Below are 25,554 nucleotides of genomic sequence, written 5' to 3'. Positions count from 1 at the left end.
GCAGAGAAGACGGGTGGACGGGAACTATGCAAACAAACTCCCAGAAGACCCAGGGGAGGGCAGGGGAGCCGCGGGCTCCTGCCCCGCATCCTGCCCTCAGCGGCCCCCGCTGGCTTCCCCCATGTTCCCTCCCTCTGCTTTGCTCTGGGTCCGCTTCCCCGTCTACCTCCGACACTGAGCCACCTTCACCGTCCCCTTCCCCATTCTTCTGTCTGTTGGGTGGGGAAGCACAGGGTGTCTGGTGGAGGGGGGGCTCCTCACAGACCCGGCCCACCCCCTCCAGTGGGTTGCTTGTTCCCAAGCAACAGCTGTCCCTGCCCCCAGCGCCGCCGATGGTGGTAGGAAGCCGCCGGAAGTTGCTCCTGCTTCCCGGGGAGGTGAACCAGGGAGAGCGGGCTGTGCTCCATCATCTCCACGACACCTTGTCTAATTACCCAGCGTGCTATTCATTTGGATGTCAGCGCTGCTGCATGCCTGTGCCTTTAACTAATAATTCGGTTAAAACTTCATGCCGTGCCCGGCCAGGGCAGCACAGCAGGGACTGCTGGGGATGGGACAAACCTGGAGGGGGGGGCCGGGTCTGTGAGGAGCTCCCCCTCCACCAGCAAGTGCAGAGGCCTCGGGCTGGAACTCAGGACTCTGGCTCCTTGTCCCCAGCTGTTCCCACCAGGCCCTGAAGGCCTAGGTCAAGCCCCTTCAGGACCCATCCAGGAAAGCAGTAGGAAAACAGACCCTCAGGGGTACGTGTACACCAGCGACTAGAGCCCAGGTGGCCTTTGGGCCCTGGAGAGTTGGGATCCCAGGATCCTGGGGGAAGAGTGAGGGATGGTCGAAGGTGCTGAGGGGCCTGGCTAAAAACCAGAATCAAATGGGCCAATGCCTGTGGCCAGAGAGTGGGGGGGGGGGTGGTCCTTGGGACAGTTAGGACCACGGCCAGGCCTCCCCCGAGGCCTGTCTTTGGCCTGATCATGAAGGGTCACTCCCAGCCCTGGGTGTCCCCCATTCCTGAATGGGCCAAGAGAGGGGACGGTGCACAGGCTGGGGCCCCCAAGGTAGGGAGACCCAAGGGGCCCAAGTGTGACCCGCAATGGCCAGGCCAAGCCATCTCATGGGAGCCTCTCACTCCCAGCCCTTGGGCAGCAAGGGGACCTAGGGAAGGGAGGCAGAGGCTACTGGGTTAACAGGAAAGTCTATTTGGATCCGACTTGAATAATTGAGAGGCTCAAGACTTATTCTTGGCTCTGGGGCAGACTGTGGTCTGTGACGACGGACATCATCTCGGCCCTATTTTTAAGGAGCTGAGACACCACCCCCTCAGGGCCCCCACATGCCCTTCTGTGCTGAGGCAAGAAAGCAGAGCTCCTGCGGGGGGTGTGGAGTGGGCAGGACATGCCCCCTGAAGCCCCCTCCCCACACACACGTCTGAGGTTTCCTGAGTCTCTGCGAATGGCCCTGGCTGGCAGGTCCCACCTCAGCGCGCCCACCAGCCTCCACGGACACCTCCCTGCCACAGCCCCTCTACCTGAACTCCGAGCCTGGCCCACGTCTGACCCCTGCACCCCTCAGCCCCGCCCCCTCTGAGAAGCCCTGGCCGTATCCACGCCCGCATCCCCAGGGTGGGCAGGCTCTCAGCAAACTGCCCAGTCCTCTCTCTCTTCACTGCGTCTCCGATCTGCGCCCCGTGCCTTGGTTGGCCGCTGGAAGGGCTGAGGGGCCCATGGCACCCCCCCCCCCCACTGCTGTGGGCTCTCTTCCTGGAGGCCAGCGTTCCCGTTACCAGAGCCAGACAAAGATATCACAAGAGAACTGCAGACCAATAACCCTCAGCAATATCGATCTAAAGTCCTCAACAAAACACGAGCAGATCAAATTCAGCAGCAGGGTAAAAGGGTTATACATCATGACCAAGTGCAATTCATTCCAGAAATGCACAGTGGCTCAAAATACAACAGTCCACCCAGGTGACACAGCACATTACAGAAGGAAAGAAAACGGTCAGTTCGACAGGCACAGAGAGTGCGGCACAAACCCAAGCCCCGTTCACGATGGAGACACAGAGAGAGCGGGAGCAGGGAGCTCCTTCAACCCGGACAGGGCGCTGGTGAAGAGCCCGCGGCCCACATGGTCCTCACCGGGGACCGAGAGCGCTCTTCCTCAAATCAGGACCAAGACAAGGATGTCTGCCCTCGCCACCGGGATTCAACGTCCTACTGAAGTCCTAGCCGGACAGTCAGGCGAGGAAAGGACAGGAAAGGCATTCAGATGGAAAGGAAGGAGAAAGAGTAAAGCGATCTCTGTCTGCACATGACAGGACCTCACATGGAGAACACCCTGAAGATTGTGTGTGCACGCAGGCGCCCAGGCACACGCAGGCGCACAGGCACACGCGGGCGCGCACAGGTACACGCAGGCGCACACACACGCAAAGCTAGGAAATTAGAGCACAGTTGCAGAATACAAGACACAAAACCCCGCGGTATTTGTGTATGCTAGCAACGAACAATCCCAAAATGAAGCTAATGAAACAATTCCATTTATAATTGCATCAAAAAAAATACTTAGAAAAAAAAATACTTAGGAACAAATTTAACCAAAGCAAGAGTAAGACGTGAACACTGAAGGGGCATCTGGGGGGCTCAGTGGGTTCAGCGACAGAGTCCTGGCTTCAGCTCAGGTCGTGATCTCAGGGTCGTGGGACTGAGCCCCGTGTAGGGTTCTGCGCTGGGCGTGGAGCCTGTGAAGAGTCTCTCTCTCCCTCTGCTCCTCCCCATCCCTCTTTCTCCCTCTCAAAAAAAAAAAAAAAAAAGTCTCGAATACCGAAAACCACACAACGATACAGACAGAAGTTCACGGAGAAGGAAAGGAAAAGACGCTGGAGCCCGGCGGGACTGAGCACCGCTAGGGGGCAGCGCTCCAGAGCTGGTCAGTGCAGTGACCGCCGCACGCCCAACTGCCTTTTCATGGAAATGGACAAGCCGGTCCTGCGACTCACACGGAACTGCTGGGGCCCAGGAGAGCCGGCCGTGAACAGTCGCGCGAAGGGTCAGAGATCGTGCAGGAGCCGGGACCGCAGCTCTCTTAGGGGAGGTCTCACGACCCCGGATTAGGCAATGATTTCTTCAATGTGACACCAAATGCACCAGCAACAGAGGAGCAACAGACACATTGGACTTCATCGAATTCAACAGCTTTCAGGCACAAGAACACTACCCGGGGAGTGAAAAGCCAGCCCACAGACTGGAGGGAGCCCATGTGTGAGTTACGTAACGCGGAGGGGTCTGGTACACGGAGCACAGAGAGAACTCGCACAACACGACAGCCCCATTTCAAAAAGGGCAAAGATTTCTGTAGACATTTCACCCAGAAGGATGTACAAATGGCCAATGATTGCATGAAAAGGTGCTCCCCGTCCTCCGGGAAATGCACATCACACCCGGGAGCAGCCAGAATCGGAAGTGGCGGAGGGAGACCCGGGAGCCCCGTGCTTGCTGGGGAGCTTGTGGGAAACAGCAGGAAAACAGCGTGCCCCTCCCCAGAAGGTTAACACACGGCCGCCAAAGGACCTAGAGACTGCCGTCCTCGGTACACACCTGGGGGGACGGGACGCCCGTGTCCATACAAACCCCCACCCACCCGTGCGCACGGCCGCGACACAGGCTCTCGCCGGACAACGGAGTTGCACCGGGCCGTCCGCAGCGGCCCCGCCTGGCACCACACCGTGGAGAACCGTGAACACCCTGTGGTCAGACATGGGCCCAGAGATGAGAGAGCAGCCAGCCACGAAGGCCGCACACCGCGTGCCTCTGGGGGCTCGGGTGCCCAGAGTTGTCAGGGCAGGGGCAGTGACGGCTCCCAGGGTGGGGGGTTCCCTGGAGGGTGACAAAGCGGCTCGGGAACTGGACACTAGGGCTGATGGCGCGAGATTCTGAACGTGCTAAAAACCACTGAATCGTACACTTGAAAAAAAATTCTTAAAAATGGCAGCTTTTGTGATGTGACTTTAATATCAAAACAAAAACTACTCAGGTGAGTTGTCTGTAAACTCCTCTCCAGGCTCTGGCCTGGTCTTCACTGAGGGGGGGTGGGGACCCCACTGTGGCAGGTCGTGCCCACCCGGCCCCTCCGGTCATCGAGGAGCCAATGGCTTTCAGCAGAGCCCCCCCCCCCCGTGGGAAGCCAGGGCCATCTGCCTGCACCCCTTAGAGAGGGTGGGGCCCTGGGGGTTGTTGCTCGGACCTGGTGCCAAGCCTCCCAGCCCCCCAGGGAAGCTCTCCTGTCCACACGGCTGCGGGGGGATCCATAAGGCACGGTCTGGACCTGGGAGGCCTGGTCTTGTCTGTCCAGCCCTCGCAGGACTTGCGTTCTGGGGGCCTGGGGTGGCAGCAGAGGCTGGGAGCAGATGGGGACTCCTTTCCTTCCTGTTTCTTCCTTCTCACTGGAGCTGCTGGGTGGCCTTGCAGCAGACGGCCGTCAACCCTGGCCTCCACGAACCAACCCCCAAACGCTGTCCTTTCCTCTGTGCAGGACTGACGAGGCGGGCTCTGTTCACACCCCTCCACACGGTGCACCGGGGTCTGGGGCGGTGTGTAGCTTAGCCCAAGGCCAGTTGGTAAGGGGCCGTCAGGCCGTCCGGGCCTGGCCTCGACCCTGCACTCCCACCCCTGGTCCTGATGCACTCGGGCAGGGAAAGCCCAGACCGGGACAGGACGGCTGGTGTCGACTGCCGGGCAGGTAAGGCCAAGAGCTTTGCAGGTGGGGGTGGGGGTGGGGGGGAGGCCTGCTTGGGCGGGAGGAGGGAACCTGGTGCGTTCCTTCCCACAAGCAGAAGTCCCCTGAAAGGCACGTGGAACGTGCTGCACCCGCCACGGGGGAGGGCCCCTAGGCACCTTGGTGGCACTCCACAGCCCCACCCGCCCTGGAGCAATGCTGCTTCCTACTGAGATGTCCCAAACAGGGGCCACGGCCATCAAGTGGGGCCGCCTGACTCAGCCTCCCCCCAGCCACCCGGCCTCGTAAGGGGGCCTCAGGAGCACCATCGGAGCAGGAGGGGAAGGGGGCCGGCAGCCTGCCTCACTTGCCGATCCCCCTCGTTTCTCCCCGGGGCCTGGGCCCCAGAGGAGAGCTCACTTCTCACAAATGGAAGTTGCTGGGGTGGGGAGTGCTGAGCCCCAGGATCGTCCAGACCGTGACGACCAGCTCTTTGAGAAATAGTATGAAAGACAAGAAAGGCCTCTTAAAATCACACTTCTCCGCAAATGCCATAGTGTGTAGGGAGTCTGGAGGGCAAACAGGCACGGAGAGGCCTGGGGGCTGTGGGTGAGGGGCACGGCCCCCGCAAGCTGGGCCTTGCAGCCCTCAGCCAGACAAGCAGCCAGGACAGGGGCGCACCTCGTCCCTGCAGGGAAAGTTGGGCTTGGGGTAAGGAGGCTGGCCGGGGAGGGCACTCGGGCCCAGACGGGACGTGCCTCAGCTGGCTTCCAGCCTTGCAGCCCCTGGCCGGAGTGGCAGGGCCCGACACCGCTCCCCCTGGATCTCAGCGCCAGGCCTCCGGCACCCGGGCTAGCCCACAGGGTCCCTGATCTCCGAGCGTGCCAGCGCTGGGCAGGGCAGCCAGGGACCAGGCCTGGCCACTCCAGTCCGCACCTGCCAGGGTCGGGGGAGAGGCCACTCCGTATGGCTGACTGGCCAGGGGTGGAGATGGGGGGAACCGCTGGTTTAGAAACGAGCTCCAGAAAGAAAAAACTCAAAAGCAAGCACAGCAGCAGTGTGCGCTAAAGGACGGACGGACGAGCAGCCGGGATAGACACACAGTCCGGCAGCCCTAGGCCCACCTGGGCACTTTAAGAACAAAAACAAAACACATCAAAGAACCCCCAGAACCCTAAATGCCCTTCCTGGGCCCTGGGAGAGCACTGTCGGGCTCGTTCTGGGGCCGGCAATCTGTGGTGGGAGATCTGTCTCCTGCGGGGCTCCTGGCAGCCTCACGCCCAAGATCTTAGAGCAGGAGGGACCACCGCCCGGGCCCACCCAGCAGGGCCAAGCCTGCAGCCGTCCCCGTGGGCGGTGTGGCCAGCATGTGCCGAGGCCCGGGCAGGAGCGGGAAGCCGGCAGCCGGAGCGCTTCACCGTGTCCGGCTCAGCCTCCCCACAGCTGCTGCTGGTCTTTGTGGTGTGTCTTGGGGCCTCAGCTGTGGGCCTCGGGGGGCCTGTCCTCACCTTCGGGCTCTTCCAAACCTCCCTCGGGGCACACCCTTGGCCCCTGTGCCTTCTGGCTCCTGGTAATGACATTGAGAAAGGGCAGCATCAAAAGCAGAGCCAGACCAGAGGCCCTGTGGCTCCCCAGGTGGTGCTGGAAGCCGCTGCTGATTCGAGAAGGGACAGACCCTTCTGGACAAGGGCCGCGTGCACTCCAGTTGGCCAGCGGCCACCCGGGAGAGCTTAGGGGAGGGGGCGGCCCATTCTCAGAACAGCTCAGCTGGGCCTAGGACAGCCTTCGACATAGAAAAAAAAGGAGCTTGAGGAAAAGCCGACGGTAACCTCTCTGGGGCTCGTCAATGCCACGCCTGTTCTGCGCGTGGACAGTGGGCCACGGGTCTGTCTTGTGGTGTGGTGCCACGGGAGTGTTGAATAACCAGCCACACATCCGTGCCAGGCTCTCCCACCAGAACTTACAGGACAAGAATGACTATGGCTGGCACGCAGTTAAGGAAACCGAGGCACGGAGAATGTCACGGCCATGGCAGCTTGTGCGGGCCCAGAATGAAAACCGGGTCCATCTGACCCCCACACCCTTCCAGCGGAGCCCACGCCTCGGCACCACACAAACAGTGGACAAGACAGGTGGGGGCAGCCCTGGTGGGCTTCAGGAATTCCCACCGGAGTCAGCCCAGGCCCCATGTCCCGCTCCCTGGTCTCTGCCATCCCTCCAGGGACTCCGCGTCCTCCTCCCAGCCCCGCAGGGATGCGGCCCCAGCATGATCACCCGATACCGTCACCACCGCCGCCGAGCGTGCGCAGCACTCACCTCTCCCGTGCTGGTGCGGGGGGCCCCGGGGCTCCCAGGGTCCTGCGGATGTGGTCTCGAGAGCGGATGTCAGCCTGAGGAGAGGGGCTCCTGTGAGAGGTGGTGGCGTCTACACAAGCCCCCGCCCCACGACAGCCCGGTGCAAACTCTTGCTTCCTGGAGAAAGGCACACAGGTGACGCCAGGCTGTCTCAGGCCCAGCCTTCGGGAACAGGAGCCGCAGCCCCGTGAGTGACACAATGGCAGGTCCCTGAAGGGCTCGAGGGGACAGGCTGAGCGGGAGGCCCTGGGCTGTCCCTGGGACCCAGTGGCGCTCCTGGGCTCCCGCCGGCTGCGTGGCCTGTGCTGCTAGACCTTGTGGTTCTGCCCCAGCCTGCTCTCCCGTCTCCCGGCTCGTGTCTGCTACAAGCCCCTGCCCAGGGAAGTGTCGCCAGAAGGTCTGCGGGGTCACAAGTACAGTGATCGAGCCCACCTGAGGGACGGGGCTGCCGCCACCGCGGGACCCCGGAGGCGCCTCCTAGAGGCCCAGATCTTCACAGACCAGCCACGGGGCACCAGGGGCCGGGAGCCACAGCCACGTGCGGGCTGCTGCTGCCACCTGCAGGCCGTCCTGCGCACCAGCAGCCGGGGAAGGTGCCAGGTCCCCGGGAGGCACGGCCAGAATGTCACCGGGAGCTGGGCTGTGGGGAGCGGCTCTCAGCAGTGTGGCTGGGGCCCCTGGGTCACCTCGAGATGTCCCGGCACAGGTCATGGGGAGACGGGGGAAGCAACAGGGACCAGGGAGGTTTCCAGGCGCTTTGCCCTCCTGTCCTACAGCAGCAGCACTGAGCCAGGAACCCGGGCTCCAGGGCTGGATGGCACAAACCGGCACCTCTTGTCTAGAAGGGCTCCCCCAGCTCCTCTGAGCGGCCCAGAGAGCCGCTGCTTGGGACTCACACCCAGGTCCCCGTGGGGGGGGCCTTGCTGAAGGGCTCGCGCCACCCTGGCTCTGGCAGCCCCTTCCTCAGAGTTTCCTGCCGGCATCAGATTCATTCCCACCCCAGGGCCTTGACAGACATGGGTCCCTGAACCCAGACCGCCTTCCCCCTTCTCTGGCTGGTCTGTTCCCGAGGACGGCTTCTCATGGGTCTTCATGCCCCGGGCTTCCCTGGGACACACACTTCCCTGAGACTGGTGATGCCCTGTCACCACCGAGCCACCAACGCAGGCCCACAGCCCGCTTGTGCTCAGTTCTAGCCCCTACAGGCTGCGTTTCTTCTCAGCCAAGCCAACCTGTTCCCCAAAGTTCCGCCCCACCCCATGCCCCGTCCCTGATTTAGGTGCTGGGGGCCCGGCCCAGCCGCATCCCACAATCTCCTGACCGACGACCAGTCCAGAACGAGGCTCGCCGAACGCCGCCCGCAGCCCCGTGGAGGACGGGAGCCACCTCCCAGGCCAGCCGGGCACGCTGGGCACTGAGGGGCTCGGCGAGGGTGGGCAGGCCGCTCTGCCGCCCGGGCCGCCATCAGCTGATGCTCCCGATGACCCCAGAATGGGGTGTAGGACGGTGCAGGAGGCTGACGCTGCACGCAGCCAGGGTGCCAGGAAGAGCTCTTCTGCACCCGCCTCCCCCCGGGGCCCAGCGGGGCCAAGCAGGCGCTGCCACTGGAGCTTGTGCTGAGGGCGGAGCAGTGGTCGCACGCGGCCCACCCACCTGTCGCACGGGCTCCGGGCTCCGGAACCTGCAGCAGCGTCGGGTCAGACGCACGGCGGCCTCCAGGCTTATCTTGTGGCCCACAGAGACGTAGAGGGGCTTGCTGCTGCGCTCGTGGCTCTTCAGGGCCTAGCACGAGGAAGGCAGAGTCACGGCGCAGTCGAGACAAGCCCCGGGGGCTTGTCTACAGGCAACAGGTTGGGGGCAGGCCGCAGCGAGGACAGCCCGGAAGTCCCCTCCACACAGCCAGGGGCGGGGGGCTCAGGGCACGCCCTGGCTCCGTCAGAGGGGCGGGGGGAGGCGGTCGGGGTCTTGGGCGCAGGAGCGACTGCGTGCGTGTCTGTGGGTTCCACCCCGCCTGGGGGTGCAGGCCCGGGCTGCTCACCATGCCCAGGACGGTCCCAGAGCCTCCTACCAGAGGAAACGAGTCCCCTCCAGCCTGCAGAAGTCGTATCTGGAAGACAGGAAGAAAAAACATGGAAAAAGTCTTTTCTTGGTGGAAGGCAGAGGGCAGGCCTGAGCAGCCGCTGGGTGAGGCGGGGGAGGGCCCAGGTCACCGCGTGGTCTGTCCTTGCGAAGCCACGTGATCTCATGGCCACGGGCATACCCGTCCCGTGAGCGGACTCGGCATCCAGGAGGCCATCCCTACACCGCCCGACCCTGATGAGGCCCTTGGAACTCAGTTCTCTCTTCCTTGTTCTGTGGACAAGGAACGGGGGCCTGGAGAAGAGGCGGCAGCCCACCCAGGCCCCAGGACTGATGCCTGGAGGCGCCAGGCTGCCATGAAGGCCTGGCACCCGCCCACCCAGCCTGGCGCTTCTTGTGGGCCAGAAGCCCTTCCTGCCACGCCCTCTCCTGCGAGGAATTTAAGGATGTCTGATTCAACCCAACAAAGTCTTTTTAGGGGCGGGGATTGGTCCACGGAGTGACTCAGGCGCCTCCTCAGCTGGGTCTGGGGCCTGTCAACTCCACCGCCAACTGTTCTGGGCAGACACAGGTCTGCCCGGAGGAATGAGACAGATGTGATCCCTGTTCTCGGAGTCTGCCATCCAGCGGTAGAGGTGGACGTGTCACCGGGTCCCTCTGGAGTGGGGTGTCACGTTCCCAGTGCCAGCCTTGAGGGGCCAGAGGAGGGGGATGCTGGGAGAAGGTGGAGCGAGGAAGGGCCGAGGCAGGCTGGGCAGCACCAACCCTCGGGCCCTGGACTGGGGCTGGTGAGAAGCAGAGAGGGCCTCCCGGGCGCCCAAGTCCTGTCCCCAGTGACTGGAGGCCCTTGCCCTACGCGGGGTACCACAGCAACACAGAGGTAGCAGGGGTGGGAGCGGCAAGCACGTGCCCAGAGGGCTGGGAGAGCTCAGAGGGCACGCCTCCAGACTGCCGCCGCGACCCGCGACCCACGACCCATGGGGGACACGGGCCTCCCACGGAGAACGGCGGGGCTTTCTTGCTCTGGGATGAGCAGCGCGCCGGCAGGCCAAGCCGGATCAGAGGTGCCCACGGGGCAGGCCCCTGCATGCCCCCCACAGGCCCTCTCCCTGTCCTCCCCTTGTGTGGGCGTCACCCCGGCCCTCACCTTCTCCTTGTGCTGGGCGTCATTCTCCAACCCGTCCACCTGCAGGAGCTTCTTGGCCACCCCAATGCAGGGCAAGTCTGTGAGGACGCCGAGGTGGCAGGCTACTCCGAAGCCTACGGGGCAGAGGGTGAGGCTGGGTTGGCGGGTGGTGAGCCCAGCAGTGCGGAGGCGGTGTAGGGACAGAGGACAAACCAGAATGTGCCGAGTGTCCCCAGGTAAGCAGAGGCCTGTCGGCAGACTGAGCACTGAGGAGAGAGGACTGGGAGAGCCAGCCTGACCTGGGACGTGGCCCTCTGCCTCAAGTTCACGGTTGTCAGGCTGGGGTGGAAGATGCCTCCTTGCCCCTGGCGAGGTCGGGAGCCTGATTAGTTCACAATACTTCACGCTGGTTCTCCTCCCACTCTGTGGCACTTTCCCTTCTCTTCTCCTCTTTGCAGCTGCCGTCAGGCCTCAGCTTCCCTCCCAACACATTCTTGGGGCTCCTGCCAGGGAATGCAGTGACTGGGGGCCTGGTCCCACGCTGGCACCCATGGGTCCCAGGGCCCGCCTTCCCAGGTCCCTCTGCTGCCCCATCCCCGGGCTTGTGCACCCCCCACCCAGGTCACTCTGGGGTCAGCGTCCCAGGGCGTCAGTGGGGAACGGGCACTCCTGCCTGGCTTCGGTCGAGGGCCTGTCACTACTTGAGGTGGGACGAGTGGAACAAGGTGGGACAGGCTAGCTGAGCAGCAGCCAGGACCAACGGGCCAGCGTGGCTGAAATCGGCCAGCACAGAGCGCTAGGGGAGGCCTCAGGGGCGAGCAGGAAAGAGGCGGGAGTGACAAGAAGCAGAATTCTTTACTGGGCGGGGTCCTGACAACCAAAGCAAGCCCAGGAAAGCGCAGCCAGGGCCTGGCTGGCAGCCGAGGGCCCGGGGCAGGGCACAGGCACTCCAGAAGGACGCTGGTCAGAACCGCCCCTTCCTGGGCCCTGTCTTTTGGGAGCAGGATTACCTCGGTGGTGGAGAACCCCATTTCCATCCACGAGGAGGACCTGCAAGAGCCACGGGTGACAGTCAGACGGCCGGACCGCCCCTCACCCATCAGGCCAGGGCGTCCTGGAGCCAGAGGGGTGGGACTGCCACGTCTGGGGGGTGGGTGGCTTTTAGAAAACCTGAGCCCTCTCCTCAAGGTAAGAGTGCCTCCTTTCCAGGGAGCTCCCAGGTCTCCCCGTGGGGCGGGCAGTGCGGCCAGCCCAGGCCTTCCCTCCTGGGTGGAAACCGAGGGCCCTTCTCCCTGGAGTCGAGGTACCTGCCTGGGGCACAAGGCGGGGCTCCTTCTCCCGCAGCCGCCGCACCGCGTCCACCAGGAAGGGCACCTCTCGGAAGGCCAGGAAGCCCGACACGTAGGGAGCCGTCAGGCTAACCATGCAGCAGTCCTCATACACCACCTGTCACCGGGCACCCAGGTCACAAGTGGGTGTGGCCCTCGGCCCTTCGTCCTTCGAGCCTCGTGGAGCTGCCAGCTCCCTCCCTGTCTCCCAGCCCCCAAGCCCCCAGCCCCACCCATCTGAGGGGACAGTGCCTGGTGACAAGGTGTGCACGGTGATAAGGTGATCATCCTGCAAATGGGTGGGGGGGAGTCAGCCTGCGGCCTTTCAAAGGTGCTCACACGCGTCCCGCACCGGGCCCTCCTGCTCGGGTCCCCGCTGTCCGCCCCACACCTGGCTGCTGCTCGGGTCCCCGCTGTCTGCCCCACACCCGGAGGCCGGCCGTCAGGAGGCTCAGAGAAGACAGAGCATGTCTGTGAAGTACCGACAGAGGAAGGAGGCCGCTGTGCCCCGTCAGAAGCAAAGGCCAGGCCTTCACAGAGGTTACGAGCACAAGGCCAGCTGGGCTCTGTGAAAAGAGATTTCAAAGAAGCCAGAAAAGGACAGGTGGGCTCAGAGCTAGACAATCTGAAAGAGAAAACAGGTCCCAGGGGACAGGAGTCTAAAGAGAGACCATGAGGCCGCAAGAGGAAGAGCCCTGGGGCCGTCCAAACCCCACCTTCAACCCCCTCGAAGCTGGGCCAGAAGTGCCTATGCCCCAGAGAAGGGGCCGCTGTCGCCGAGCATGAGGCCGGGGCCTGTGCCTCCAGCATCCTCATGGCGGACTCGCGGAAGCTTATCCAACTGCCAGTGACACAAAGCGGGGGGCTCTCGGCCGCAGTCAGGGCAGAGAAAGGCTTCGCGGTGAGCCCGGCGGCTGGAGCGGAGCCCCAGGACGCTCAAACGCGGCCCGAACCCTCACAGGTTCACGGCTGCTTATGTCTGAATCTGCACGAGCTCCAGAAACCGGAGATCCACAAAGAGAGGACGGGAAGCTCTGCGGACACCTCGTCCACGGCACGACCCAGCGATGAGCCCGTTACGACCGTCCGGGCGCACCTACACGCGGAAGCGAGCGGCCCGCAGCAGCAGAGGCAGCTCTCGATCTGGGCTGGGCGAGGACCGCTGGGGACTGGGGGCGGCCGGCCGGCGCCGGGGGCTGGTGGGAATGAGACCCGTGGGCGGTCCTGGCCAGCGGGGACCTGAGGGAAGCGGCGTGGGAGGACACGGGACCAGCAGGGGCCTTGCAGGAAGATGCAGCCTCTGGGGAGAAACAGGGGAACCCTGCAGGGCTGTGTAGAGAACGAGGCCAGGAGCGTGAGGCCCTTCAGAGACAAGAGTCAAGAGGCGGAAGGCATGGCGGCCGTCGTCGACTCGGAAAAGGACACCACTCGCTGGAGTGACTACACGTCACCGTCCCTTGCCATCTGAGAAACCCAGGCGGCCGCCCACAGCCCCGGGCCTCCAGACACCTGTCGAAACACGGATCGCCACGCACACGGAGGGCCGCGCCAGCTCAGACGGCGATGATCCCAACTCGCGACGCAGTGAGTAAGCCCTGCTGTGCGGTGGTGGCGGACAGTGAGCTATTCCTACACGCAGACGGAGAGCACGAGGCAAAAGTTAACAACTCAGGACAGCCAGAAAAGCCAGAGCGCGTGGCCGAAGACGAGAAACAGGGTGATGGGGCCGGGCACGTCAAGCCTCAATCCAAGCATCGTTCCAGAAAGAAAGGAAATCTGACCCCACACATTCCAAGAGCCAGCTGTCGGCTTGGGGACACGGACCTGCACCAGCCGGCTCGGGAAGTACGTGAGTGAGTGAGAGGAGTAAAGGAAACAGGCGCGGTCACGGGCACCCCCCGCCCCGAGTCCACGTGACGTCCACGTGGCGCAAGGGCAGCAGGGGGCTCCATGACACGTCCGACCCCTGCAGACGGGAAAGCAATACTAGCCTGAGAGGCAACTGGGGAAAAGAGATACAGACAGGGATCCAGGCGGTGCTACGGGACCGTGAAGACTGCTGTCACGGAGGTTCCTCTGGGGACAGGCCTGCTGAGGGGCTCCCCGGTGAGCTGTCACCACCTCAGGGAGATACCTACGGAGCCCTTGGGACGCACACGGAAAATGCGACCTCAAGTCGGCAACGGCTGGGTCTGAGCAGAGAGGACACGCAGGTTCAAGGTGTCACTCTTATAGCGTTTCAATGTTTACACATTTCCCAGTTAGAAATCTGGAAAAAGGGAAAATCTCAGTCGTGTAACGGCTGTGTGAGCACGATCCGGTCCGCAGTCCCTGGGAAGATCTGCAGGATCTTTCAGCCTAAGTGGGTGACGCAGCCCTGAACACTCAGTCTCTGTGCATTTAGACCGGCCCGACTCGGGGGGAACTCGGTTCAGTCCTGGGGCCTGACGTAGAGCCGGACGCCGCTAAGTGCGGGCATCCTGGGGGGCCAGCAGCAGGGGAGCTGGAAGTCATGCCAGCGAGCCTCTGAGCACAGAGCGGGGCAGAGGAGAGCACAGAGCGGCCTTCAGAGAGCGGGACGGCGGACGTGGAGGAAGGCAGGAAAGGTCTGGCCTGGACCTGCTGCCTGAGGCCCAGCGGACCAGCAGAAGCCACGAACGTCTCCGCTCCCTTGGGCAATACGAAGCAGGCATCCAACCACCGGGCCCTGGTGTGAGGCCCCCATTCGTCAGGGATGCTGAGGAAAGGGTTCCCGGCTGCGTGGGCTGCCACAGGGACGCCTGTTTAAGGAAGCGGACTTCCAGATCATATGTGGGGGTGCTCCTTCTTTCCAGAACTGAGCTGGGGCTCTGGGATTTACGTATTTTTAAAAGCTTTATTGAAACAGAATTTACTACCATGAAGTTCCTTGTTTGGAGCATGTACTTCAACGTTACTTACGGAGTCGTACAACCTTCTGATCCTAGAACATTTTCATGACCCCCCGCCCCCACCAAATAAATCTTGCCTCCATTAGGAGTCACACCTCGTCCAGGCCTCTCCCTGCCCCTCAGCAACCAGGCGTTTACTTTCTGTCTCCGGATCCGCCTAAGGGGCCTGCGTATGCCTGTGGGAGGCTGACCGGGTAGACCTGCCATCAGGCACTTCGGAGCCTCTGCACGAGACTCTGGCCAAGCCCCTCTCCTAGTCTAAGCTCCCCAGCATGGGATGATGAACGCGGGGTCCGCCCAAGCAGCAGGCACTCTGCTCTGTGCCGGGGTTCCAGGAGGAAGACGGGCTCACCCTACGCTTGAGAACCCCGTTAGTGCGGTGACTTGGTTACAACAGAGAAAGAGACCACGGACGGGGAGGAGAGGCGGTGAACCCCGCAGCGAGGGGAAGAACAGAGACGGACCACGGGAACTCGGTTCCCCGAAGTGAGAGACTAGCTGATGTTTATTTTTTGAGGGCCGACGCCTCGCCTTCCACGGGAGTTCTCATTTACCCCTCACAACTGGGCTGTGTCTGTTCCCGAGTTAGAAAACAGGACGTGAGGGGCGCCTGGGTGGCTCAGTGGGTTAAAGCCTCTGCCTTCGGCTCAGGTCATGATCTCAGGGTCCTGGGATCGAGCCCTACATCGGGCTCTCTGCTCAGCAGGGAGCCTGCTTCCTCCTCTCTCTCTGCCTGCCTCTCTGCCTACTTGTGAACTCTGTCAAATAAATAAATAAATAAATCTTTAAAAAAAAAAAAAAAAAAACAGGACGTGAGGGGCCTAGGGGGTGGAGTGGGAGTGGCAGAGGGGAGGTAAGGACCCCGGCGGTCTGGTTCCCGAGGCTGTGCCCCTTCCCCGAGGCCACCCTACACACTGACCGGGGGGACCCAGGGGCCAGGCTCCCCGGCCACCCCAAAGCCAGCTCTTGGCGTGCGGCGGGCGCTCAGTGCGTTTTTGCCATGTTTGGGCTAACAGGTCCTCCCCGTGAAATGAAAGACACGGAAGCGGGAACACTCGGTCTTCGGGAGCAGCCGAGGAGGGCGGGCGAACCTCTGAGCTGCAGAGCTGGTCAAGCTCTTCTTCAGTCAAGGCTTCCTCAACTGTGGACCCCAAACGAATCACGGGCATCCCGCTGACTCGTGCGCGGTCCGAGTGTCCTCCACGGGCAGGCCCGGAGCTAGGCGCCCGCCACCACAGCGGGTGGGCACGGCAATGTGGCCCCCATCACTGCGGAGCTCACGTTCTGGGAGGGCAGAGGGACCCACCACTCCCACCCCAGCGCAGAAAAGGGGAACGAGAGGGCACTGAGTAATTCCTGGTTTGGCAGGGCAGGGGAGGGTAGGGGAGGTGCCTACAGGGACCTGAGAGGTGAGCAGGGGCTGGTGAGGAGCGGAAGCATCAGCGTGGAGACAGGTAGGCAGGTGGAGCCCCGCACGTTTGTGGAACCGGATGCACCGGTGTGGGGGACAGGCACGGGGAGAGGCAGACCTCCAGCCTGACGTCAGGGTCTTTAACAGATCAGCAAGCACAGCCCCAGGGACCAGGAGGTCAGAGTGGGCACCGACGCGCTCTGAGCGAGCCAGGCAGTGGCGCGACCACAGTCCCTTAGGACGGCCGCGCTGCTGGCAGCACGGAGAGGGTCGCAGTGGTCAGAGCCAAAGGCAGGAAACCCCGAGAGGCTGAAAGAAGGGGGACGGGGTGCAGCCAGGAGCAGATTCCTGAACACCCAGGAAGGGCGAAACCGAGCCAGCGGGCGACAGGGCGGAGCTGAAGGTGTGCGTGGGGCTCTGGGGACACGGGGATGCCCAGCCGGGGCAGCTCCGGCGCACGGCTGTGGGTCACGGGGATGGGACGCCGGACGCGGTGGACCCGAAGCAGACCGGAGTGACTCAAGACTCCAGGTCACGAAGCCTTCCCCAGTTTCTACTTCGCTCCGTCCTTCTGCAAAGGCTTCCCGACCTGCTCAGGGAACCCACGACAGCAAACGCGGCGCCGCGCGGGGTTACCTCGAGCTCGGGGTAGCTGAGCACCACCAGGGACGCACAGGCGCGGACGCTGTCGCCCTTCACGAAGGACACGTCCACGCCCCCGACCCTCCGCAGCCCCGAGAAGGCGGCGTCCCGCTGCCACGCCTCCGTGTCCCGGTCCACGACGAGGGCCTTCAGCCGGGCTTGCTCCCTGAGGGCGACACACGTCCAGCGGACTCCGGACCCCGCACGTCCGGGCCCGGGGCGCGGGGGCTTGAGGCTCTTCCCTGGGGCACTCCCGGTCTCACCACCCTCTTCCCGGGGAGCCCGGCCTCGGGGACCCCCGCTCCGCGGTCCCGACCCCCCGGCCCGGGGACGCCCCCTCCGCGGTCCCGACCCCACGGCCCGGAGACGCCCCCTCCGCGGTCCCGACCCCCCGGCCCGGGGACGCCCCCTCCGCGGTCCCGATCCCCCGGCCCGGAGACGCCCCCTCCGCGGTCCCGACACCACGGCCCGGAGACCCCCCCGCCCCGGAACACCCCCTGCGCGGTCTCGACCTCCTCTTCCCACCGCACTGAGACCCGGCGCCGGAAGCAAGCCCCGCTGACCTCGCGGACTACAACTCCCGAAGCCGCTTTCGCCTCCGCACCGGAAGCGGGACGGGCCCCCGCAGCCCCAAAGTCACTCCAGACCCCAAAACATGGCAGCCAGCCAACCGCATTACCGTTTCCAGAGCGACAGAGTCTCCTCAAGCGGCCGCGCCTCAGCCTCCCCGGCCATGGCGCGTCCCCCCAAGCGCCCCTTCCGGTGGTGTCGCTTCCGGCTCGCGTCACTTCCGGAATCCCGCGCGCAGGCGCCCGGCGGTCTTCGTGGGCTCGGAACGGCGGACTGGGCTCGGGGTCGGACCGCTGTGTTTCCGGACGCCGCCGCCTAGTGGCGGGAGGCTCCGCGGAGCCGCGAAGCGGGGGAGTCCGAGCGCGTGCGCGGGAGGCTCCGTCAGGGCGGAGGCTGGGGCAGCGCGCAGAGGGCCGCGAAGCCGAGGGGCGGGCGGACCGGGGCTGGCTGCGGGCAGGGCGGGGCGGCAGCAGGGCGGCTGGCACAGCGCCGTCTGCCCGCTGCCGGGGAGGGCGCCGGCCGCAGGCTCCGGGCACCGGGAGGTGTGCGGTGCGCGCGGGGGCGCGGGGCGGGACCGACCGTCCCTCCCGGCCTTCTCTGCTCTCCGCCGCTCCGGCTCGGACCCCACCACGGAGCAGCAGCCCCGGCCCCGGCCCTGCGACTTCCGGCCCAGCGGCCTCGGTGAACGTCCTGAGAGCCGGACGCGGCCGTCCCCGGGCCAGACCCGTGGGTCACCGCCACACTGGGCGCGGACAGCCGTCGGAGCGCGGCCTCCGAGCTCCTCCGCGGGACGCACGTTCACTCCGCGCTCCCTTGTGCCAGCCTCGTGCTGGGCGCGGGGGTCACGGCGTCCTCGCGCGGCTGCGGCGCTGACCGGGAGGGGCCGGCCCGCTTGACGGCGGCGGTGGGGAAGCCCTCTCTGGGGGCGCAGAGGAGCCCGGGCAAAGGGCACAGCACGTGCAAGGGTCCTGTGGTAGGCAAGACGTTGGTGTATCTGAGGCAGGGAAGGCGGCCAGCGGGGCTGACATGGAGGCATTTGACCCACGGTATATGTCCTACGGGCGGGATCAGAGGAGTGTGGGTAGGACCGTGGTCTGAATACAGATCGCGACAGGAGACGTGGGCGTCCGAGGTTCCGACGTGCCAGAGCATTTCACAGCTGCCAGGGCCTTGAAGGACGGGCAAGTGTCCAGCAGGGAGAAGGGATGAGGGCCACTTCTGGGCGCCACTGCACCCCAGGCATGGCGCCCTGTCATCTCCCCGCACTATCTTCTCTCGCCACAGCACTGAGGTGTTGTACACACCGAGAAGTCGGGGCTTAAAGAGGTCAAGGGCTCGCTCAAGGCCATAGAACTGGTAAACGGGAAAGCTCAGTTTCGCACTGGGGTCCGCCTGGGACGTGTTGTGCATGGGCCTCGTCATGGCACACGCGGTGTGGATGAGGAGGGCCTTGGATTGGGTGACTGGGGGCCATTCGTGGGCCTGCGGAGCTGGAGCCAACGTGGCTCTGGGCGGAGGCTCTGCCATACTTCGGGGTACAGGCAGTTGGGGGGTGGGGAACGCTAGGCCGGTGGTGCACTCATCATCAGGTTGGGTGTAGAGGAACGGGGCAGGGTCGGGGGCAGGTCTGTGTAGGATGTGCCAGGCCTTGGGGCAGCACCGTGTGGGCTCCAGCTGGGGCCCTTTCCTCCACTTCTCTCTGCTCTTGCCTCGATGGCTCCCCCGAATCCTCCCACCTCGTCAGAAGCAAGCAGGGTCCTGCTCTCCCCAGGCCCCTGATGAGGTGAGGTCAGCACTTGCCCTTTCCTGGTGCTGCCTTTCCAGTTGGAGCTGGGATCCACAGTGCTTGTGCACAAGCTTAATTAGTGACCGAGAAGGGCTTGGAAAGCGTTGCCCGAACCCAGGAATCCCCGACACATCTCACGGCTGTCTCAGTTAACAGAGGAGCCCGGGACCACACGTACATCATTTGCGCACACACCAAGGTCTTAAAGAGGAGACGGCGATCGGTCATGACGGTTTTCGGGTGAATCACCACCAGCCGAGCGGGCGTCTCTGCCTGGGCTGAAAGTAGGAGCTGCAGCCGGGAAATGTGCGGGTGGCTGGAGGCCATCAGAGACGGGGGCAAGGAGGAGGGGGAGGTGGTGGTCACTGAGGACACGAGCGGGCAGGGGACGGGTCCGTGGGCTTGAAACAAACTGCGGCTGAAAGAGGCGTCTGACAGCAGGGGCAGGCCCTCCTCTGGATGCCCACAGGTTCTCTCCCGGAGGAGCCTTTCCGTCTGGAAGAGAAAATGCGGTTCTCCCCCGAGCGGTGTTTCACCACCCAAATGGAAGCCGGCCGCTGACCGCTCATCCCTCGCGTATCTTTATTGCCTTTTACAGAGGAACTGTTGTTCCCATCCCGCAGCCCGACCGTGGCCCGGTGCTCACACCTTGGCGGCAGCGCGGCCGTATCCTGGCGAAGGCATCTCGGGCAGGGAGCGCGGGTTCGCCCCTCTGGCGCCGAGGCTGCGGGTCCTGCCCCCGGAGTGTGGCGCGTGGTGAGCGGTGGCCAACTAGAGATCCCCACCTCTGCGGTCGTTGGGTTCTGACGAAAATTTACCTCCCACCTTCTACACCAGAGTGAACACTTGCTGTCCGGAACCTTCCGAGTGGAAGGTCTACAAAAAACCCAAACCGCCCCCGAGCCTGAGCTGGGGTCTACTTGCCATACACAGAAGCCCCGCCCTCAAAGAAGACGATTCTTCAGCAGCAAAACTCAAGTTTATTAAAACAAATATGACAAGAAAATTTATACTTGCCTGTGCTAAGCCAGTGTATTTCTGTACAAACAAGGTAATGCTAGATAAGACAGTTAAGGCTTCGAAAGCATAGCACACAAAATACCTTCGTTAAAAAATGCTACGTAAAAGTGTGGGGGGAAAAACTCCCAGCCAAAGAAATTTTCACAGCACAAGATCGACACCTGACTCTGCCCGTGAAGTCGTGGCACAATGAGGACCCAGAGCAGCACCTGAGGGCCACACTGGCTCTGTCCCCCCAACTTGGAGGTGTCAAAGGAATTCCAAGTGCAAGTTGAGGAGTTGAAGACCCCCCCCCCCCATGACATGGGCAATCCAGGTGGAAGGGGGGGCCTTTGCATAGCATAGAATGACAGAATAATCGAAGGTTCCTCAGTGCAAGGGGCTGTTGTATCAGATGAACCGCGGAGGGGTCCGGATTCCTGCACCCCCTTCCTCAGACACGGAAGAGGGCGGTGGGGGGGGGCAGCTTCTTCCGCCTGCCGCTCCCTCCGCCGCGGCTCAGGGTTAACAGCGGGCCCAGCAGCATTCTCTGTTCCTGCAGCTCGCACCCCAATGGCCTGATTTCAAGCTGACAGTCCTTCACTCCTGGGGATTGTATACAGAAGACGTCCGCCTCTGACTCATGAACAGCGGGCATCTCTGCTGAAGGCGCTGAGCCCCCCGGGAGCAGGAGTCAGGCCAGAGGCCACAAGTGTCCGAGGACATCGTGCAGAAGAGACACGACCCTCCCAGGAAGAAAAGAGGATCAAGGTCAGAGCTGATGGCTGCCCTCTTCTTCCTTTTTCAGAAGCGTGGCTGGTGCTGTATTCTGAGTCTTTTTTTTTTAAGATTTTTATTTATTTACTTGACAGAGATCACAAGTAGGCAGAGAGAGAGAGAGGAGGAAGCAGGCTCCCCGCTGAGCAGAGAGTCCGATGCGGGGCTCGATCCCAGGACTCTGAGATCATGACCCGAGCCGAAGGCAGAGGCTTAACCCACTGAGCCACCCAGGCGCCCCTCTCTGAGTCTGTTTTTATGGCGTGGCTCAGATCAGAGGAAGAACCGGAGAGTCCCATGTCAGGGACATCGAGGTCCCATCAAGACCACATGTTTATTTAGCATGATGCTGGCCAGTCCAAAAGTTCCCAGGAAAATGCCAGAACCGTGCCTTTGACCCAAGGTTAACTGTAAACTTTCATTCAGAATTTAAAACCCCTAGAATCAAAAGCGAATCTGGCCACCACACCAGTCTCTTGATTGCGTGCGCGAGGAAAGCTCTGACCCGTGACTCCGGGAGGGCTGCGTGAGGGCTGGGAGGTTTGGCTTAAGGCACTCACAGAACATGCTGACTTGTACTTTGGGAGGACACAGAAAAGGGCCTGGCACTTTTTCACACCTTCACGGAAGTCTACAAATATGTGTACCACACGCAGGACTGAAGGGACTGGAAGGAAGAAACAAGCCGGGTTCTCCTCCGAGTGCAGAATAAATGAGAAGGAAAACAGAAGCAAATCAATAGCCCCGTTTCCCCCGCCTTTCGGGAGTGAGAGGGGCCGGGGCGGGTGCGAGCCAGTCTCCAGCCGGCGAGCTGAAGAACCATCCGCCGCTGTCCTGGGACGCTGAGGAGCACGTGCCTGGTGCCCCCAGAGAACGGAAGGGTGCTCGGTTCTGGTTTCACGGCGTCTCCGGTTCTCCCTTCCCCATGCACAGCACTCACAATCCGAGGAGAAATGTGCCCATTCCCTGAAGCAGCGTGGTCCTCCCGGCCGTCCGCGGTGCAGCACACGGGGGTCCTGTGGCCTCCCAGGAAGCCCCAGCCGGGGTGGCCGGTGGCAGAGGCTGGCGGAGCGGAGTCTACCTCACTTGCCGAGCCTGCCTCAGCTCGGCGGCCATGCTCCACACGGGGACACAACTGCACAGCAGTATCTTCTCAGGGAACTGGGATTCTAGTTCAGGAGGAATTTCACTGTCTTTGGTTTCCATGTAACTTACCAGAGTGTCTCTCAGGCTGAAAAAACAAGGAACAAGAGGCAGAAGGTTAAGTGTCTCCCATATAATGCAAGGACACATCAGGGTCCTCACAGTCCCCAAGTGCTCGTGGAGACCATCGAAGTCAAGTCAACCAACTACTGAGTTCCTGAGCGTGGACTAGAACCCGCGGTGTGGGGCTCCAGGACGCACCTGCTGCTTACCGCACCGCACCGTACAAACAGCACAGCAGAGAGCTGACGCTGGGAATGGCCGGATCGCGGTCCTGCAAGCGCTCTGCTAACGTGACCCGCTACACGAACGCACAGCCTCGCCGTTCAAAGCCCCTGGAGGGCTCGGTCGGCTGAGTCTGCCTTCAGCTCAGGTCATGATCCCAGGGTCCTGGGGTCAAGCCCACATCGGGCTCCCTGCTTCTCCCTCTCCCACTCCCTCTCTCTCTCGCTGTCTCTCTGTCAAATAAATAAAATCTTTAAAAAAAAAAAAAGGGAAAGAAAAACAGGCATGGTAAATCCCTCCCATCACACTTAAAAAATAGCCTGGTTAACACAGCAGACGCACAGCACGAAACTATAAACCACAGGAAGGAAACACGGCAGAATACTTCACGACCTCCGGGCAAGGGACCTGGATGGCTGTATTTTCCTAGTCCTGACAGAAAAATGGTCAGATCTGGCTTTCTAAATTAAAGACCAAGGTAGAGCATTTATAACACAACAAACAAAAAGTTAATCTTCAATCTTTTAAGATTACGATAAAAGGTAAACAGCCCAAAGCAAACGTGACAGATAATTCAGAGGAAGATACAAAACTGGCAGCTTCACGAGGGAGTAGGAAAATACAAGTGAAAATGAAGCCTTTTTTTGGCCATTAGATTGGTAAAAATGTTAAAGACGGATAATATCCAGTGTCGGGCATTGTCACATCCAACACGTTGGTGTGGCTTTTTTTTCTTTCTTCCTTCCTTCCTCTATCTCCCTTTCTTTTTTGAAGATGTTTATTTACTTATTTCACAGAGAGCACAAGTAGGAAAAGCAGCAGGCAGAGGGAGAGAGAAGCAGGGAGCCCGATGCGGGGCTCGATCCCAGGACCCTGAGATCATGACCTGAGCTGAAGGCAGACGCTTCACTGACCGAGACCCCCAGGCACCCTGGTTCCTGTTTTTCTAAATAGATAATCTAATCCCAGTTCCCCTCGCTAGCATACTTGGTATTTGCGGTTTTCTTCCATTCCGCTGTCTGGCACATACCTGCACACATTGATGTTCTCTGCACTACTGGTATTTACCCTGAAGATACAAACGTAGTGATCCGAAGGGGCACCTGCACCCCAATGTTCATAGCAACAATGTCCGCAGCTAAACTATGGAAAGAGCCCAGATGTCCATGGACAGATGAATGGATAAGGAAAAGGTGGTGCATATACACAATGGAGTACTACGCAGCCATCAAAACAAACGAACTCTTGCCATTTGCAACGACGTAGGTGGAACTCAAGGGTATTACGGTGAGCAAAATAAGTCAGTTAGAGAAAAACAGTTACCATAAGATCTGGTGATATGTGGAATTTAAGAAACAAAACAAACGAGCAAAGGGAAAGGGACAGAAAAATAAAAGAAGACGGAATCAGAGGGAGACAAACCGTAAGAGACCCTTAGCCACAGGAAACAGACTGAGGGTGGCTGGAGGGGCGGGCCTGGGGGCCCAGGGGCACTGGGTGACGGGCACTAAGGAGGACACGGGATGCGATGAGCACCGGGTGTCATGAGCAACTGACGCGTCACTGAACTCTGTCCCTGAAACTAATAGTTCATTCTGTGTAAATTAGTTGAATTTAAATAAATTTAAAAAAGAAGTTACAGTACATGTATGTGCACGATGGAATATTAGTCATCAAAAGGAATGAAATTTTGCCATTTGCAACGACGTGGATGGAGCCAGAGAGCACTATGCTGAGCGGTCAGTCAGAGAAAGACAAACAGCCCGTGTTATCACTCGTCTGTGGCGTTTAAGAAACAAATCAGATAAACGAAGGGAAAAAAGCAAACAACAACAAAGAAAACTAGACTCTTAGCTCTAGGGACCCAACAGTGGTCACCAGGGGCAGGCGGGGCGGGGGGCAGGCGGGACAGGCGAAGGGGGTTAAGAGCACGCAAGCCGCGATGAGCACGGAGCGCGGTTCAGAGCCGCGGAAGTGCCACGCCGCGAACCGAGAACTAACGTGACACTATGTTCATTCCACGCCAATAAAAGAAGGAAAACTTAAAAGTAAAATGCCCATCTCTGACATAAGTACACTTGTTAGAATGAAACTATAGGACTTCCGTAATTATTTTAAGAAACCCAACAGAGACCAAACCCAGAAGGCCAGCCTGTGGGGGGCCTGGGGGGAGTAAAACAGCAGGGCACGGGCTTCTGAGGTGAGGCGGGATCTTCCGTGTCTGTGGAAGATGGAGACGATCGCGGGAGAGACGGCAGAACACCCGCGTGCGCATGAACCCCTCCGTACCTCCACTCGGGCTTGAAGTCGTCCTCGGCCTGGGGGGTCTTCAGTTTCAAGATCATCATTTCATGAAGCTCCAGGAGGAAGGAGTCGAGGTCTGTCTGATTCAGGAAAATGCTGAGGCACTTAGCATCTTCTGGGCCGAGACCCACTTTGTACCGGGCACTGATATCCCGGAAGGGCTCCTGGAACAAACGAGAACAGAGGCAGCGGGAGGCCGGGAGGCCGGGAGGAGGCGGGCGGCCCCCGGCCGGCGGGCCTGCACTCACCTTCCGCAGCCGGAGCAGCTGTTCCGACCTGCGGGCCGACAGGAGCTGCCAGAGGGCGACGGCGTGCTTCAGCTGGCACCTCCGGAAGGCCTGCAAGCGCAACGGGCTCCTGAGCAGGGCGCGGGGCTAGGCGGGACCCGGCGGGCGGGTGCGGCGGCGGCCCTGCTCCCGCGCAACGGAACCCCTCTCCAGGGACACAGACGCCTCCCACACGCGTGCACCAGCCGTGCGCCCGACTTCCAGAGTGTCGTCGCCCCCGGCGCCGGCGCAGAGCCTGCACTCGCACCGCGGGAGCGGCCCTGGCTGGCATGCCGGGGGGGTGTCTGTGGCCGGCCGGGTTCAGAGTCTCCCGCTGCAGGCGCATCTCTGGCTCTAGCCAGAGCGCCTTCTGGGGAGGCCCTGAGAGGCGCTAACCCTGGCAGGAAGTGGGGAGGGCAGTGTGGCTTCAGCCGCGAGAGAGCCCCGCGAGAGAGCCCCAGCCGAGACCCACCTGCAGAGCCAGGGCTGTCTGGCCGCCCATGCGCAGCATGTCTCGGACGTAATCATTCAAGGACAGGTTCGGATTGCCGCCGGCTGTGCTCAGAAACCCCAGGGCAACTTCGATGACGGACAGAGCTTCGCAGACCTCGCTGTAGGACAGCAGCTGCCCGCAGATGGCGCTGACGGCTGAGTGGGGGAGGGCTTTCTAGGAAATCAAAGGCAGGACAGGGGTCCATGGCTGGGGCTTCCTGGGCACGGCTACCTGACAAGAGCACTTAAAACCTTGTTCACTGCCAGGCCACAGGGGGGACGACCCCTCTGACAATAATGGCAGTGAACACTTAGTGACTCCTACGTGGCAGCGGTATTCCAGACCCTTCACAG

General features: G+C 61.8%; 2 protein-coding genes across 4 annotated transcripts in view; both read right to left on the bottom strand.

The window, feature by feature from the left end:
- Positions 1-3,989: 3,989 nt before the first annotated feature.
- On the bottom strand, positions 3,990-17,336 carry ENDOV (endonuclease V). Its single transcript, XM_080826087.1, has 9 exons — positions 17,258-17,336; positions 16,573-16,744; positions 11,579-11,713; positions 11,278-11,317; positions 10,289-10,401; positions 9,101-9,169; positions 8,716-8,844; positions 7,024-7,097; positions 3,990-6,274 (listed from the first exon to the last, which is right to left on the bottom strand). Exons 1-9 carry the CDS (start codon positions 17,311-17,313, stop codon positions 6,184-6,186), a joined length of 879 nt encoding a protein of 292 aa, XP_080682213.1. The 5' UTR covers positions 17,314-17,336; the 3' UTR covers positions 3,990-6,183.
- Positions 17,337-19,896: 2,560 nt separating this feature from the next.
- The window catches only part of RNF213 (ring finger protein 213), a 107,238-nt gene continuing 101,580 nt past the window's right edge, over positions 19,897-25,554 (bottom strand). For all 3 annotated transcript variants that reach the window (XM_080825748.1, XM_080825747.1, XM_080825746.1), the window contains 4 exons: positions 25,181-25,375; positions 24,691-24,780; positions 24,428-24,606; positions 19,897-21,941 (listed from right to left, as the gene is read on the bottom strand). In XM_080825748.1, coding sequence (XP_080681874.1) covers positions 21,788-21,941; positions 24,428-24,606; positions 24,691-24,780; positions 25,181-25,375 — 618 coding nt within the window. In that variant the 3' untranslated portion in view covers positions 19,897-21,787. The remainder of the gene's footprint in view (positions 21,942-24,427; positions 24,607-24,690; positions 24,781-25,180; positions 25,376-25,554) is intronic.

The sequence above is a fragment of the Martes martes genome (genome assembly GCF_963455335.1).
Source record: "Martes martes genome assembly, chromosome: 16".
Taxonomy (NCBI): Eukaryota; Metazoa; Chordata; class Mammalia; order Carnivora; family Mustelidae; genus Martes; species Martes martes.
Note: the sequence above shows the minus strand (reverse complement) of the source record. Positions and strands in the feature narration are given on the sequence as shown.

Excerpts from the sequence above, each read along its gene's own strand:
- ENDOV (XM_080826087.1), bottom strand. The coding sequence starts at position 17,313 with ATGGCCGGGGAGGCTGAGGCGCGGCCGCTTGAGGAGACTCTGTCGCTC. Across the intron at positions 11,714-16,572 it reads TCAGCTACCCCGAGCTCGAG|GTGGTGTATGAGGACTGCTG; the intron begins GTAACCCCGCGC and ends GCCCGGTGACAG. Across the intron at positions 8,845-9,100 it reads CTGGGACCGTCCTGGGCATG|GCCCTGAAGAGCCACGAGCG; the intron begins GTGAGCAGCCCG and ends TCCTCGTGCTAG.